The 14,727-nt window shown below is 61.4% G+C and overlaps 2 protein-coding genes across 7 annotated transcripts; one reads left to right on the forward strand and one right to left on the reverse strand.

Annotated features, from left to right (window-relative positions):
* Positions 1 to 975: 975 nt before the first annotated feature.
* On the reverse strand, positions 976 to 7,025 carry USHBP1 (USH1 protein network component harmonin binding protein 1). Of its 3 annotated transcripts, none has more exons than XM_056119778.1 (13): positions 6,975 to 7,025; positions 6,757 to 6,812; positions 6,517 to 6,677; positions 6,042 to 6,408; positions 5,068 to 5,187; positions 4,445 to 4,575; positions 4,213 to 4,356; positions 3,836 to 3,973; positions 3,318 to 3,567; positions 2,625 to 2,852; positions 1,939 to 2,045; positions 1,509 to 1,631; positions 976 to 1,238 (listed from the first exon to the last, which is right to left on the reverse strand). In XM_056119778.1, the coding sequence occupies exons 2-13, from the start codon at positions 6,808 to 6,810 to the stop codon at positions 1,043 to 1,045; spliced, it is 2,019 nt and encodes a 672-aa protein (XP_055975753.1). In that variant the 5' UTR covers positions 6,811 to 6,812; positions 6,975 to 7,025; the 3' UTR covers positions 976 to 1,042. The 3 variants fall into 3 exon arrangements, with proteins under 3 accessions (XP_055975753.1, XP_055975755.1, XP_055975754.1); XM_056119780.1 differs by having other exon boundaries at positions 4,213 to 4,353; positions 6,975 to 7,024; XM_056119779.1 differs by lacking the exon at positions 6,975 to 7,025 and having other exon boundaries at positions 6,757 to 6,866.
* Positions 7,026 to 9,639: 2,614 nt separating this feature from the next.
* Positions 9,640 to 14,470, forward strand: BABAM1 (BRISC and BRCA1 A complex member 1). Of its 4 annotated transcripts, none has more exons than XM_056119804.1 (10): positions 9,640 to 9,721; positions 9,898 to 9,971; positions 10,342 to 10,695; positions 11,063 to 11,121; positions 11,367 to 11,487; positions 11,584 to 11,662; positions 12,299 to 12,323; positions 13,115 to 13,244; positions 13,334 to 13,420; positions 14,077 to 14,470. In XM_056119804.1, exons 3-10 carry the CDS (start codon positions 10,396 to 10,398, stop codon positions 14,278 to 14,280), a joined length of 1,005 nt encoding a protein of 334 aa, XP_055975779.1. In that variant the 5' UTR covers positions 9,640 to 9,721; positions 9,898 to 9,971; positions 10,342 to 10,395; the 3' UTR covers positions 14,281 to 14,470. The 4 variants fall into 4 exon arrangements, with proteins under 4 accessions (XP_055975779.1, XP_055975778.1, XP_055975776.1 ...); XM_056119803.1 differs by having other exon boundaries at positions 9,898 to 10,002; positions 14,077 to 14,469; XM_056119801.1 differs by having other exon boundaries at positions 9,646 to 10,002; positions 14,077 to 14,469.
* The last annotated feature ends 257 nt before the right edge of the window (positions 14,471 to 14,727 follow it).

The raw sequence follows: 14,727 nt of genomic DNA on the forward strand, positions 1-14,727 counted from the left end.
GCACGGGCGTCCTGCCTGCCTCAGTTTCCCCGCCTTTCTCAGAGGGCCCGAATCCAGAGACCCGGCCAGGGGGCCCTGAGACGCCCCTCCCCAGCCCACCCTCCTGCACAGGTGCGGCAGAAGAGCACCCCCAGCCCCAGGGCTTAGGTTTCAGCCAGGGAGAGGACAGCTGGCCACTGAGCCGGTCCCTCGGGTAGTGTCCAGCCCCCAATTTCAGACCTGAGGGGCGGGGCGTATACAAATATTATGCTAATTAACCGCCTGCTGCGCTGACTCTGGGCCCTGAGCGCCAGCAACAGCCCCTATAAGCCCTTAGCTCTGCATTCTTCTACCATGCACACTCCAGTCCCAGCATTCTTCTCCCACGGAAAGTTCTAGAGCCTGCAGAACTCTGCTCGGGGACTTCTTCCTGAGGTATGGCATCTTTTTTGTGGGACTCTGCCAAGGGTTGGTGAATGCCCTGATCCCAGGGGCCCACAGAGGGATCTTGATCATGAGAATTGGGGTTTCATTGGTGCTTGCATTCCTACCCCAATTCCTGTCCCGTCAGCCAGACATGACGCCCTCAGTCTGCTGGCACCTCCACAGGCCGCCTGGTGCCCTCCAAACACCCAGGGCCTTTTCCGGGGGGCTGGAGCGATAGCAGTGGTAGGGCATTTGCCTTGCACGCAGCCAACATGGCTGACCCGAGTTCAATTCCTCTGCCCCTCTTGGAGAGCCCGGCAAGCTACCGAGAGTATCTCGCCCGCACAGCGGAGCCTGGCAAGCTACCCGTGATGTATTTGATATGCCAAACACAGTAACAACAAAAGTCTCCAATGGAGACGTTACTGGGCCCGCTCGAGCAAACTGATGAACAACAGGAGGACAGTGACAGTGACAGTGACAGATCCCCATCATACCACCCACCACCCTGCCAAATCCCACTACACCAAACAGGTCCCAGATCGCCAAGTCACAGCCACAAACACCGCAAAGGAGTCCAAGGGCCTTTATGGCAGGGCCAGTCACAGCGTGCAGCTGTCCGGATCCCTGAGGGGGCTTACAGGAAGGTCTCCCCTGGCCGCGGGGGCCGTGAGGGCAGGGGCCGTGGGGTTCTCCCCAGGGCCCGGGCCATGGCTTCCAGCCCCGCCAGCTCCTCAGCGTGTCGCGCCTCCATCATTGCCATCTGCTGCTCCAGTTTCCGCCGCTGTTCCTCCTGCTTCCGGTGGGCACCACGGAAGGCCAGCACCAGGGAGCTGCGGGGTGGGGGGGGAGTGGGCGGAGTTGGAGGGACAGGGGCGGAGTCATGTGAGCGGGGGAGGAGCCTGGAGGGGCGGGGTCAAACTTGGGCTGGGACAGGCAGGTGGATTGGGCGGGGTCAAGGTAGGCGGAGCCCATGGGTTGGGCTGGGGCGGGGTCAGGCAAGGAGCCAGTGGAGGCTTTTGGGGGGTGCTGAGGGGCAGCAGCTGAGGTCCAAGAAAGTCAGGGTTCCCTCGCGGTCAGAGGTCCTAGAGGCAGGTGCCCACCTGTGAGCTTTGCACAACTCTCGGTTCAGCTCGGCACTCTGCATGCGCCTGGCTCTTCCCTTGTGAACCACCTGCTCCAGCTCCTCCCGCAGCGCCTGAAGCTGCTCCTGCAGGTCCAGCGCCCTGCTCAGATGAGAGAGCAGGTGGAGCCAGAGCCCGGCGGCCAGCCGGCCTGCCTGCTCCCTGCCGCGCGGCTTCCCGCGAACACACCAGGTACACTTGTGCACATGCATGCATATGCCCAGGTGCTTCATGTGAAAATATATACATGTTCCTATGTGTGTCCATGTATGTCGAGACATGTGGACACACCTGTCGATACTTTCCTGCCCAGGTGTTTCCTTGCAACCACATCTGCATACAGCCCTCCCCACACTCTCACATGCACCCCCACTCTCGGCTGGCTCCCAAGGTGGGCGTGGCCACCCACCGGGTGAGGGATGCTGCCAGTTCCTGGGCGAGCTTCTCCTGGTCCTGCTCCTGGCTCACCCAGCCACCATCAAGGCTCTGACTGCCCGCAGGGACAGCAGGAGGGTGCTGTAGAGGCAAAGGCGCACAGACTTCAGCTGAGCGAGCAAGTATGTGCTCATCCAGGCTGGGCACCAGAGCAGCCAGGCCCCTTGGATCCCAGCCGCAGCCACTGCACAGACACCCCAAGGCCATTCCCTCACACGGAAAACCAATGGCTGAGGGGAGAGGGGAGCAGGTGAGGTGAATCTAGCCTGGGAGGGGGCAAGGTCTGAGCTCAGGCTGACAGATTGATTGGTCAATACCCCACACAGGCCAAGTCTCGGGGATGTGATTTGAAGGAAGGTTCCGGAAGTCACTGTAGGCCTTAAGCATATGACAAGGAGACAGGAAAGCCGGCCTTGGGAGGAAGAAGGGGCTGGAATGTGGCCGCGGAGGCAGAGGGGTGAGCGGGGTTGACCTCTGTGCAAGGCTGCATACCAGAGCCCCTACTCCACCCCAAGCACTGCCAGGTATGACCCAACCCCTCCAAAAAGCATCAGCCCAAAGGCAGGAACACTGGACCCTAGGAGTGGCCCCTGCCAGGCAGACTTGGACCCTGAGCAAGGGAGGAGAGGTCACCTGGAGAGCCCCAGCGGGGCAGCTCACCGGGGGGAGGCCCTCGTCATCATCCTCGCTGCTGCTCCCAGCGCCACTGGTGTCCCCGGAGCTGCTGCCCGAGCAGCCCGCCTGGAGCAGCTCCAGCTCCCACCGCAGCTGGGCCTGCAGCAGCGCATGCGCGGGGCCCTGGGCGCGCAGCGCCGCCTCCCGCAGCTCCAGGCCTCGCTTCTCCCTCTGTACCAGCTGCAGCCGCAGCATCAGGTCCGCCAGGCTCTCCTGGAGTGCGGCAAGGCAGAGTGAGCGCATCCTCCTCGCCACGGGTTCTTCCCTGGGCCCGACCATACGCCCCTTGTCCCCCCCCCCCCTTTCCAGAGGGACATACGTGTAGAGGTGCCCATGGGCTATTATTCAGGCCTTTGTGCTCAGGAGAGCACCCCGCCCCCGTGTGGTGCTGGGCTGACCATATGCAAGTTGCGGTTGGCTGTGTGCAAGGTAAGCACCTTCACCACAGTGTGGTCTCTCCAGCCCCAGATTTAAGAGTTTTATGAGAAACTGGATACTAAAGGACAAACACCTACTCATCCCTCAAAACCTCAGCCCCAGTTCTTTTAGAAAGCCTGGCCGCGCCCAGCAGACTACCCCCTCTTGCAGTGGGGTTCCTGATCATGTCCCTCTTGGCAAAGGGTCTCAACTCTCCAACCCCAAGAAACACCGAGCCCAGAGCCAGCCCCCTAGGAGTACCCGGGTGGCTGCCAGGTCCTGCTGGATCTGGATCTTGTCCAGCTGGGGCAGTGCGGGGCCAGGCTGGGTGTCCAGGATGGCCTGGACCATGGCTTCTGCACGGGGCACGGTGGACATGGGTGTCAGGGTAGGGCCCGGCTCTGGGGGGATCTTCAGCAATGCCCGGTGCTCCTGAAGGCACCGGATTCGGCTCCGGAGCTGCGTGGCCACCTCCAGGGTCGTGGGTCTGTCCACACTGCTGCCCTCAGGGCTGCCGAGCAAGGAGAGGCGCTGGAGGAGCAGTCCTGCGGCCACCCCTTCCCCTCTTGGGGCCCTCACGATGAGTCATCACCAGGGGCTGCTGGTGGGTGCGGGAGTACAGACCCCAGGGGGACCCTCACCCCAAGGAGTGGTCCTGCTCCTGCCAATCAGTGGGTGGGCACCAGCCTCAGGCTGCCGTGATCCATAGGGGCCTCCTGCCTCTTCCTGCCTGCCCCAACCCACCCCCCACTCTCCCACACCCCAAGAAGGGTCGGCACCTGGGCAGGGTGCCCCGCCACGTGTCTCCATCCTGGGCCAGCAGCCTCTGTGCCTCTTGCTCGGCCACCTCCAGCTCCCCGGGGGACGCTGCAGCCCACAGGGCGAACAGGCTGCCGTAGGCTCTCTCGCAGCTCTCACTGGTGGACATGGGCTCCTGAGCGCCCTGGGACGTCCACCGCGCCTGGAGGTGGGCTGCCGGGGAGCCCTCCCCTTCCCCCTCGGGGAGCAGCAACCCACTTCCAGGACATGCGGACTAAGACAGCTGCCCGGACTCCCCAGACGAGGTGAGTTGGGGGCTTAGGTTCAGGTATCTCTTGGGATGGGGGCATCTCTGGGCACCCGCCAGGGCCTCCGGCCATGAATGAGCTGCACCCACCTGTCCTGCAGGGCTAGGCGGAGCACAGTGGCCTCTGCCTCCCGCTGGCCAAGCTGCATGCTGAGGGCTTCACACCGGCCCTTGCAGCCCTGGAGCACGGCCGACAGCAGGCGGTTGAAGCACTTGAGCTTCTCAATGCTGCTGCTTCCAGAGTGGGGAGCAGGGCCATGAGCCCCACCGTGGGGGCCAGTCCCAGCCTCCACACCCCCACCCGTGGCACAGGCTTGCTCACCCCCGCAGCTGCTCCAGCTGCATCTCCAGGACGCGGGACTTGGGGACGCTGCAAGGGGTGGCCAGCAGCTGGGCGCTGGGGGCACTTCTCAGCCGCCGGAGCAGGGGTTGAGCGAGGGGAAAGGGACTGTCCTGGTAGGGAGAAGGTTTGTGTCACCCCGATGGTCAGGGCATGTTTCCCCCTCCCCCAGTCATGAAACTTTCGGGTTCTATAACCAGGCTCTGAGCCTCGGCACCCAGACCCCGGCATGTGAGCGCAAGGTCACATGCATGCATTCTATCTGCTGCTTTGGGGTCGGTTGCAATGTCCCACCGGGCTGTGCCCACTGCCTGCTCCCAGAAGTCCCCCAGGGGCCAAAGCTATAGGACTGCAAGGGGGGCAGGACCTCGGTTCCATCCCTTAAGTTTCCCCAAGCCGCTGCTGAGTTCCTGAGTGCAGAGCCCAGAGGAAGCCCTGAGCACAGCTGGGCGTGGCCCAAAGCACTAGAGGGTAAACAACAACAACAGTTTCCCAGGGGCTGCAGAATACTGGGGTCACACGGGCCCCCCTGTGTGAAGCACAGTCGTGTCAGGCAGAGCTCTCCGCTCTGGTGCTCGGGAGCTGGTTGAAGTGCCCCCACTCACCTCGGTCCCCCACGGCTCAGCCCCAGGGCTGCTGGGGTCACTGCAGGAGCTGGGGCCTTGGCCTTGGGCCAAGGGCTGGGCCGGCTCCAGAGTCAGCAGGAAATTCTGAAGCTCCTGCACCTAGGAAGGGGCGGGGCTGAGAATTGGGGTCTCCACACCCACCGAGAACACCCCAGTGTCCTTCTAACTGCCATGCCCCCTCCAGCTCTGTTCCTGGGGGGCTCCTGCCCTGCTGCCCTCCATCCTCAACCACAGGCCTGAAGGCCAGGTCAGCCACTACCTCCTGTCTCTCTCTCCTGCCCCCACTGGCCTCCGGGCCCTTCCTGGAACAATCCAGACACGCAGTCACCTCCCTCAGGCCTGCCTGGGTTACAGCTGCAACAACACTGTCCCTGCCGCGGCTCAGTGGTCACTCCTGGCCCCATGTCCAGTGTTCATTCCTGGCTCTATGATCAGAACTCACTCCTGGCTCTGTGCTCAGGGCTCACTCTCAGCTCTGTGCTCAGGGCTGACTACTGGCTCTATGCTCAGGGCTGACTCCCGGCTCTGTGCTCAGGGCTCACTTCTGGCTCTGTGCTCAGGGCTCACTTCTGGCTCTGTGCTCAGGCCTCACTCCTGGCTCTGTGCTCAGGGCTGACTCCCAGCTCTGTGCTCAGGGATTACTCCTGGCTCTGTGCTCTGGGTTCACTCCCAAGTCTGTGCTCAGGGCTCCCTCCTGGATGGCTCCAGGGACCCCTGTGTTGTGCTGGGAGCCAAGTGAGGGTCAGGTTCGCATAACGCTGGTGCTGCCTCGCTGCAGTCTCTGTGCCCACGTGTCTTGTGGAGACCCCGTGAATGAGATCGCCGGGCCCGGCTTCTCCCTGCTCAGGCCGAGTCCTGCACAGCCCAGGCAAGTTTCTTGGAAGGTGGCACTGAGTTGCGGCCATGTTTGCCTCCTCCATCGAACAGGGCGGGCAGGGGCTGTGGCCACTCACCTCTCTCTGCGCGCTCTCCTTCTCGGCCTGCACGCGCGCCAGCTCTGCCTCTCGGCTCTCCAGGGCCAGACGCAGCCACGCGTTTCTCTCCGCCAGCCCGGCGGCCTCACGCTGCAGGCCCCTGGGACCTGCCTCCGTTGCGGGCCTCCCTGTCCCCGGGCCGCCGCCCTCTGCCTGCTGGGGTTGGGGCTGGACACGCCAGGCAGTGGCTGCGGCCTCCAGGGAACAGAGCACGTCCTGCAGCTTCTCAAACACATCTGTAGGGCCTGGGGGCTCCCTGGCCTGGGGGGTCTGGGGCGTCTGGCTGGCCGGCTCAGCCAGCTCCAGGAGGACCTTGCCACCATCCTCATCTGCTTCTGCGTGTACACTGGGGAGCAGTGGGAGATGGAAGGTTCTGGAAATGGAACCCTCTGGGGCAGTCTGGCAGGAGCCAGAGGGAAGCATATGCATGCGGTGGTCCACTCAGGGGCCCTACCTGCCTTGGGGGCTATGCCCTGGGGGCGGCTCCAGGTCCACACCCTGCAGTTCCGGTTTCACCTCCTGGGCCGGATCAGTGGCTGAGCCGGCTCCTGGGCCCGTACTCCGGCCAGCCACTTCAGTCTCCTCCGAGCTCTCCACCACCGGATCCAGCTCCCCCTGCCAAGGGTCGCTGCTCTGAGTCAGCAGCCATGGGTCTGGGGGCCCCTAAGTGGGGTATGGCCATGGGGATACTCACGGGCGGTGCATGCCTCCCTCGGCGGCTTCGGGGCCGCGTGGCCCGGGCGCTCATGTCTGCAGAGATTAGTGGTCAGTGCTTTCTCCTGGGCTCAGACGAGCCCCTCTGAGGCCAGCCCTAATGTGCCCCCATACTGGGACGCCTGCCGGGACAGGCGGCTCACCACTTCTCCAGGGGCCAAAGATGGTCCCTCCCAGGTCTCCTTCCAGCCCCATCACCTCTGTTCCTCCGCGTCAGCTGTGCCTGGCTGTAGAGGGTCCCTCAGCCACTTGTAGTCTCTGTCCCGTGGGGCCACTCTTGGAGGACCTGAACGTCCACTGGGTACTCTCAGGAGTCACTCAGGCCACTCAAGCCTGGGAGGGGCTGGGCACAGGAAGCCCCTATCCCGGTCACGTGCTCCGTCATTGTGCTGTTTCCTCCTCAGCTTCCTCCTGCTACTATGGGGGCCTCCAGGTCTGGGGGTCCCTCCTTGAACCCTTGGATCTCACTGCCAGAGCCACAGTGTCCCAGGGGTCTGCCCAGTGTCCCCCCCAGTGTCCCTGAGGCAGAGCCTACATATCTGTGTATGTGTGTTGTGTATGCATGTGTGTGTCTGTGTACCATAGGTGTTTGTGTGTATGTCTGTGCCTGTATGTGTGTGTGTGTGTTCATGTATGTGCCTGTCTGTATGAGAGTCTAAGTGTGCCTTGTGTGTCTGTGTGTCTATGCATGTCTATGAATGTATGCGTCTGTGTGCATGCCTATGTGTTTTGTGCATATCTGTGTCTGTCTGTGTGTCTGTCCATTTCTTTTCTTTTTTTCTTTTGATTTTTGGGCCACACCCAGCGATTGTCAGGAGTTACTTCTGACTCTGTGCTCAGAATTTATTTCTAGTGGTGCCAGGGGACCATATGGGATGCTGGGGATTGAACCTGGGTTGGCTGGACACGAGGCAAATGTTCTACCTGCTGTACTATCACTCTGGACCCTGTGTCTGTCCATTTCTTTGTGTGCATGTGTGTGTGGTGTGTCTGTGTGATTGCGTGAGCATATGTGTGTCTGTGCATGTGTTTGTGAGCATGTCTCTGTGTGTATCTGTACGTGTCTGTGCATGCACACACAGTTTTCATTCCTATCAGGACCAGCACAGATGTGGGATTGAAGCTTCCAGTGGGCAATGCCCAGGCTGACCCTAGTTCCCTCAGCTGTGAAGTGTCAGGGACAGGAGCATTTTTATTTTTTTGCTTTTGGGTCACACCCAGCGATGCACAGGGGTTACTCCTGACTCTGTACTCAGGAATTACTCCTGGCAGTGCTCAGGGAACCATATGGGATGCTGGTAATTGAATTCGGGTTGGCGGTGTGCAAGGCGAACGCCCTACCTGCTGTGCTATTGCTCCAGCCCCAGGAGCTTTTTTCAACAATATCCACTGAGGTTTTCTACGATTGGGGATCACACCTGGTGGTGCTCAGACACTATTCCCACTCAAGGCTTGTGGCTTGCTTCAGGCCATGCCCAGGCTTATTCGTGGCTCTGTGCTGGGAATTCAGACTGAGGGTGGTGAAATGCCAGGCAAGTACCCTATCTCTGAGATGTCTCTCCACTCTATCTCTGCTGAGTTTTTAAGCACATGTCTGGGTACCTGGGGGACTCAGGCCCCTTCTCCTTCTCTGCTGTCCACGCAGGTACCAGCCATTGTCCCAGCAGCATAAGAGCAGCCTCATTACTTAGATGGGCTCCACATCTGTCCCTCCCCACACCTACCTCTAATGGGCCTCCACCCCATGACCTGGGCGCCAGCCCTGCCCCCTCCCTGATTGCGCAGTGACTCCACTCCCTTCCCCACCCAGGCCCCAGAGATGGCTGTCTGTGCCTCCCGATCACACACCCTCCCTGGCTCCCTGCTGCCCTCAGGATATAGTTTGAGCTCTCCAGTCTGGAAAAGGCTTGCTGGGGGTCGTGAGGAGTGCATGCTATGTCACCTGAAGCCTCAGCTTCCCCACAAGACTCAGGTACCACACCTGGCAGCCCCCATCACAGTATAGCGCTAAATTAGAACCAAAATAACAACCAGGGCTGGAGAGAGGGATGTGGTGGAGCTCTCTGCAGTCAGGGTCCCCTTCCCCGCTCCCCCCCCCCCCCCCCCCCCCCGCTGTTCCGGGTTCCCACAGCAGTTCCCACAGCCTCCATGAATCTGTGAGTTCCACCCTCCGGGCCCTCCACGCCCCAGTCCTGTGGGATTCTCTTTCCTCCATGGCCAACAGCCCCTGGCGGTCACTGACAGACAGAGAAAACGAAGGCCAGTGTTCTTTACAGGGCTGGGGGCTGAAAAAGCTCGTGCGTGTGTTGGAAGAAGAAAGGTAGTTTGAGGAAAACTTCCGGCTCCATCGTTTGGGTTTCTGCAAATGTGCGTAAAACAAGGAGTCAGCCGAACCGGACAACTGGGAGGGGCCCTCGGCCATAAGCACCCTGGCCACAAAATCCTGCCCCTCACTGAGAGCCACCGCTCCTCCACCAATCACTAGCCGGCCCCGCGTGTCCTCACTCCCGGGGCCAGCTCAGTCCCAATTCATTTGTCACCGGGAAGCGAGGCCAGTCCGCACGAAACCTCCCTCGCCCTCCGCGTCCCAGCCAATCACCGATCAGAATTGTGAAAGCTCCGCCCAATTAACTTCCAGGGCTCGTCCCGCTCCCTGTCCATCCCATCTCAGGCCCTCCCCGCGGTTCAGGCCCTTCCCAATCGTAGCCAGAAACAAGAAAACTCCGCCCGTCCCTTTCCCTGTCCATCAAAGACCCAAACTCACTCCGGCGCAGTCCTAGCCTATCGGTGCCCTGGCCTCGCGAGAAGCCCGCTTGCCCGCCCCGTTGAACTACATTTCCCAGGAGGCGGGGCGCTGATGTCGTCACTTCCGGTCACGAAGATGGCGGCTTCCTAGCAGCGGGCGGCCGGGTTGAAAGGCGGCGCAGGCGTCCGTGAGCGAGAAAGTGGGTGTTGACAGCGTGGCGACCTGGTCCTAGAGGGCCCCGCGCCGCGCCTGGCTCCTCCGCGAGTTCTGGCTTTCTGCGGCTTCGCTTCCATCCCGCTTGCGGCTTTGTTGGGGCTGCGGGGCGCGCCGAGAGCCAGGCTGGCGGTGCCACCGGCGCCCTGACTTTCCTCCTAGGCCCTATACCGTTCCCTGCCGCTCTCTGCAGAAGCCTCTCTGGACCGCCCAGCGCCCCGGGGAGAGTCCTAGAGGTGCTTATTCCTTGATTACCAAGAGTTTCAGGTAACAGAAACCCCAGTTCTGTCTGGCTTGAGCAAGAAAGGGAAACCAGTGGGGTGGATTTCAGACATGGTTGTCGCCAGGCGCGCCCCAGGGTCTGTGTTGTGTTCTGGATGAGCATCACATCAGGCTGGCAAAAGGGGCTCCTGGCAGCTCCAGACAAGCAGGATGCTCAGGCCTCCATGGGATCCTGGGCCCCTTGGTGAACCATGCAGTGGTCAGAGGTGCCGCCTAGCCGAGGAGGGGCAGGGAAAAGTGGCCGCTGACAGGAGCCGCATACCAGGGCATACAGGCGGTCAAGAAGCCCTTGTGCCCCATAATCCGATGACTTTCGACATCCAGAAGCAGAGGACCCTGGCTTCCCCCGTGTCTGCTCCACCGGGCCACTCGGGAGCCATGGAGGTGGCCGAGTCCATCAGTCCGGCAGAAGAGGAGGAGGAAGAGGAGGAGGAAGAGGAGGAGCAGGCAGCGGCAGAGCCCAGGCCCCCCACACGCTCCAACCCCGAGGGGGCAGAGGACCGAGCGCTGGGGGCCCAGGCCAGTGTGGGCAGCCGCAGTGAGGGCGAAGGCGAGGCAGCCAGTGCAGATGACGGCCCCCCTGGCCCTTCCGGAACTGGTCCCAAGCCCTGGCAGGTGCCCCTGGCCACACCCGAGGTCCATGTCCGGACACCAAGGGTCAACTGTCCAGAGAAGGTGGTGAGTGGGGGCTAGTCGTACAGCACTGCCTTGAGTTGGCATATGTTCCCTGTGGGCCAGTGCCCGTGTCAGGGGCTAAATCTGTGTCCTCACACAGAGGAGCTGAGGCAGAGCCAAGGGCGCCGATCTCCACCCGCAGGCTCCCCAGATTGGCCCATTGGGCCGTTTCATTGGTTCTGGGCTTCTGGTTCCAGCCTGCTCCCAACTGCTGCCCCCCAACCTTGCTGCTGTCCTTGGAGTGCTGGGTCTGGAACTTGGGGGTCATCCTCATGCCCTTTCTGCCGGGCCTGCTGAGAGGGTGAGGGCAGGGTGGGGAGTGCCTGGCCCTCTCTCCATCATGGCGCCCACATCCTTCCTACCCGTGCAGATCATCTGCCTGGACCTGGCAGAGGAGATGGCATTGCCGAAGCTGGAATCCTTCAACGGGTGAGGGGCCATGGTGGGCCCCCAGGGGTGAGCGGGGTGTGGAGGTCCCCCTGCAAGTGAGTGAGCTGCAGGAGTCCCTCAGGGGTAAGCGGGGTGCGGGGATCCCGCAGCGGGTGAGGCCACCCAGCAGTGGGGAAGGTCGAGCTGCAGTCCCAGGGGCCACCCCACTCCCTCCCTGTGGAGGACCCCAAGGATGGTCGGTGAGGGGGGGTCCGGCGCAGCCCCAGCCTTGGCTCCACCCCCAGCTCCAAGACCAACGCCCTGAACGTGTCCCAGAAGATGATCGAGATGTTTGTGCGCACCAAGCACAAGATCGACAAGAGCCACGAGTTCGCGCTGGTGGTGGTGAATGACGACATGGCCTGGGTGCGTGAGCTGCGGCCGGGGGTGCAGAGGCCGGGTGGGGGCGGGGCGGGGGATTTGCCGCGCACCCCTCGCGAGCCCTGTACGTGTGTCCTGCAGCTGTCCGGCCTCACCTCAGACCCCCGCGAGCTCTGCAGCTGCCTGTACGACCTGGAGACTGCACCCTGCTCCGCCTGCAGTATCCTTCTGCGCATCCTTCTGCGCATGTGCGCACCTGTTTGCACCGCCGGTTGCCGGGTGGAGAGCGACCTGACCCTCCCCTGGGCAGCGTTATGATCTGACCCTGCAGGGTCTGGACACGGCAAAGCTGAAGCTGCAGCCTCACGGGCCACCAGCCTCTGCGTGAACCCCACAGCTGCACGTGGTTCCCCTGAGCACTGCAACTGTGGCCCCAGCCCCCAGGTTGGGCTCGGTCTCCACCACCAAATGTGCTGCGCTCATGGTGATGCACCAGGAGGCCCTAGTGTAGACGGGAAGCAGTCAGGCCGCAGCGAGCCCAGCACTCACTGTCCAGGCTGCGCATGCAGCCGGCCCGCACCACCTCAGCACAGGTGTGGGGACCCCAAGACAGAAAACAAGAAATAGGATGTGGGGCGTGGGGGACCGGGTGGTTCTCTCACTGTGAGGAGAGCAACCGCCCAGGTAGGATCTTCATGTCACCAGACATCGCAGGTCCAGCGCCCTGAACCCTGCTGGGTGAAAAGGGTGGGGGATTCAAGTGGCATGTCCAGGGACAGTGGCACCCCACCAGGTGGCTCTAAGACCCCTGCCCACCAGTGCTCCTCTCCTGCCTTCTCCTTAGCATCTCCTCCAGACCTGGAAGGTCTCTTCAACCTCATGTGAGCCCCCATCTTCGTGATTCTCCCACTCATTGCAAATGAGTTGTCAGACTTGCAGGGCCCCCGGGTCCAGGCCAGGGGCGTGACTGGGCATGGGGCGGGGTTAGGTTGTGTGGGCGTTATCAAATTACAGGGGTGTGATTGTGTAGGGCATGGCCAAGTTGTGTGGGTGTGGTTTAGGTGTGGGGCCTGGCCAAGTTGTCTGGGTTAGGTTGTAGGCGTGGCAAATGTTCAGCGGGTGTGACTGAATTGTGGGTGTGGTCGGATATTGTGGGCGTGGCCCTTCTGGTGACTCTGGGAGCACTGACATTCTAATCATTTTTCTCAATCTCTTTGGAAATGTAAAATGTCATTCTTAACCTGTGGGCCCATGTTTTTTTCCGTTTTCTTTTATTTTTGCTTTTTTGAGCCACCACACCCATGACTCCTGGGAGGTGCCCAGAGTACTCTGCCCAGGCAGGTGCGCCATCTGCCCAGGCAGGTGCGCCATCTGCCCAGGCAGGGGCCCCTATATTGCCAGAAACCTAGCACGTGGCCTGTCCATGGTGGTGGTCTGGGACCAGCTATCCCTGCTGTGGCTGAGAAGCTTTGCTCCTTAACTGTGGAGGCTCTCCCTGAAAAAGAGGCGCGCTTGTCTCTGAAATCTTCACACCAGACCCAGACAGGCCCCCAAGGGTCTGCAGAGGCTTCCCTGGCAGTGGGGGGGTGCAGGGCAGAAAGAGCAAGGGGAGCGGCTGGGCTCTCGGCCTGTGTGGCCTGACTCCAGCCGCCTCTGCCATGCGGGGCTCCAGCCAACAGAAGACAGAGCTGCCTGTCACGGAGAACGTGCAGACCATCCCTCCTCCATACGTGGTCCGCACCATCCTGGTGTACAGCCGGCCTCCGTGCCAGCCCCAGTTCTCCCTGACAGAGCCCATGAAGGTGAGCTCGGCCTGGCCTGGGGTGGAGCAGTGAGACGCCTGGGGCGGAGTGGGAGGGAGCGGGTCTGACATGGGGTTCCTCCCCCACAGAAAATGTTCCAGTGCCCGTATTTCTTCTTCGACATCGTGTACATCCACAACGGTGCTGAGGAGAAAGAGGAGGAGCTTAGCTGGAAGGTGAGGGTTCCCAGGTGCGTAGCACCTGCCCCCAGGGATCACGACCATCATGGCCCAGGCAGCTGTGGGCAGACCCTGCTCCCTGCACCTGATGTATGCCCCAGGCCTCCTGCAGGGAGCACCCTCTGTGCCTTGCCTCTCCTCTCCCAGCCTGCAGTGAGCTTTCCCAAGAAAACAGGCTCCTATTCATCCCTCAGTACCCAAACCAAAAGTTCCCTCTTGGGGCCAGAGCGATAGCACAGCAGGTAGGGCGTTTGCCTTGCATGCGGCCATCCTGGGTTCGATCTCTGGCATCCCATATGGTCCCCCGAGCACTGCCAGGAGTAATTCCTGAGTACAGAGCCAGAAGTAACCCCTGAGCATTGCTGGGTGTGACCCAAAAAGAGCAAAAAAAAAAAAAGTTCCCTCTCCAGGGAGCCCCATACAGGGACAGGGGAGCTCATGTGCACCCTTCTGTCCCTCCTGGTAGGGCACCAGGACAGATACTTCTGGGGGGGGGGGGGCACAAGGTGGGCAGTGTTTGCTGGATGCTGTGATTTTTGTTTGTTTTTTGGCCTGAAAAACTCGGCACCCACCCCTGATGCTTCCATCTCTGGGAATCCCTCTGATGGCACCCCTGCTGAGTCTCCTGCTCCTCTCTGCCTCCCACCCCCCAGGATATGTTTGCCTTCATGGGCAGCCTGGATACCAAGGGGACCAGCTACAAGTATGAGGTGGCACTATCTGGGCCAGCCCTGGAGCTACATAATTGCATGGCCAAACTGCTGGCCCACCCGCTGCAGCGGCCCTGCCAGAGCCATGCCTCCTACAGCCTGCTGGAGGACGAGGAGGAGGCCACGGAGGTAGAGGCCACTGTGTGAGCCAGCCAGCTCAAACTGATCACCGTGGGACCCCGCTGGGAGTTCCAGGAGACACCCAGGACACAAGGATGTGTGTGTGTGTCTGGGTGTCTGGGGGTCCCCAATAGGTAACCAAGATCCCAGCAGACTCTGGATACCCATTCCCCATACTTCCCACCTATCGTTTGTCAAATGGGCATTTTTATTCTTTCCTCAAAATAAAAGCTCCAGGACACTCAGATTCAAATACACAATAGTTACTGTGTGATTTTGGGGCTCTTTGGGGATTGCCGGGGACAAAAAACCCGGAGCCATGGAGTGGGGAGTTGCAGGCAGGCACCTTTGCTCCAGAAACCCTGGGCAGCTTCAGGCTATATCCAGGTGAGCTGTGCAGCTGGGCTGGTCTAGCCCCGATGGGAGTCACGACGGGAGTTCCAGGGGCCTTTCAGTGGAAAGAGCTCCCAGCTT

Source organism: Sorex fumeus, unplaced genomic scaffold (assembly GCF_029834395.1).
Source record: "Sorex fumeus unplaced genomic scaffold, SorFum_2.1 ptg000041l, whole genome shotgun sequence".
Classification (NCBI taxonomy): domain Eukaryota; kingdom Metazoa; phylum Chordata; class Mammalia; order Eulipotyphla; family Soricidae; genus Sorex; species Sorex fumeus.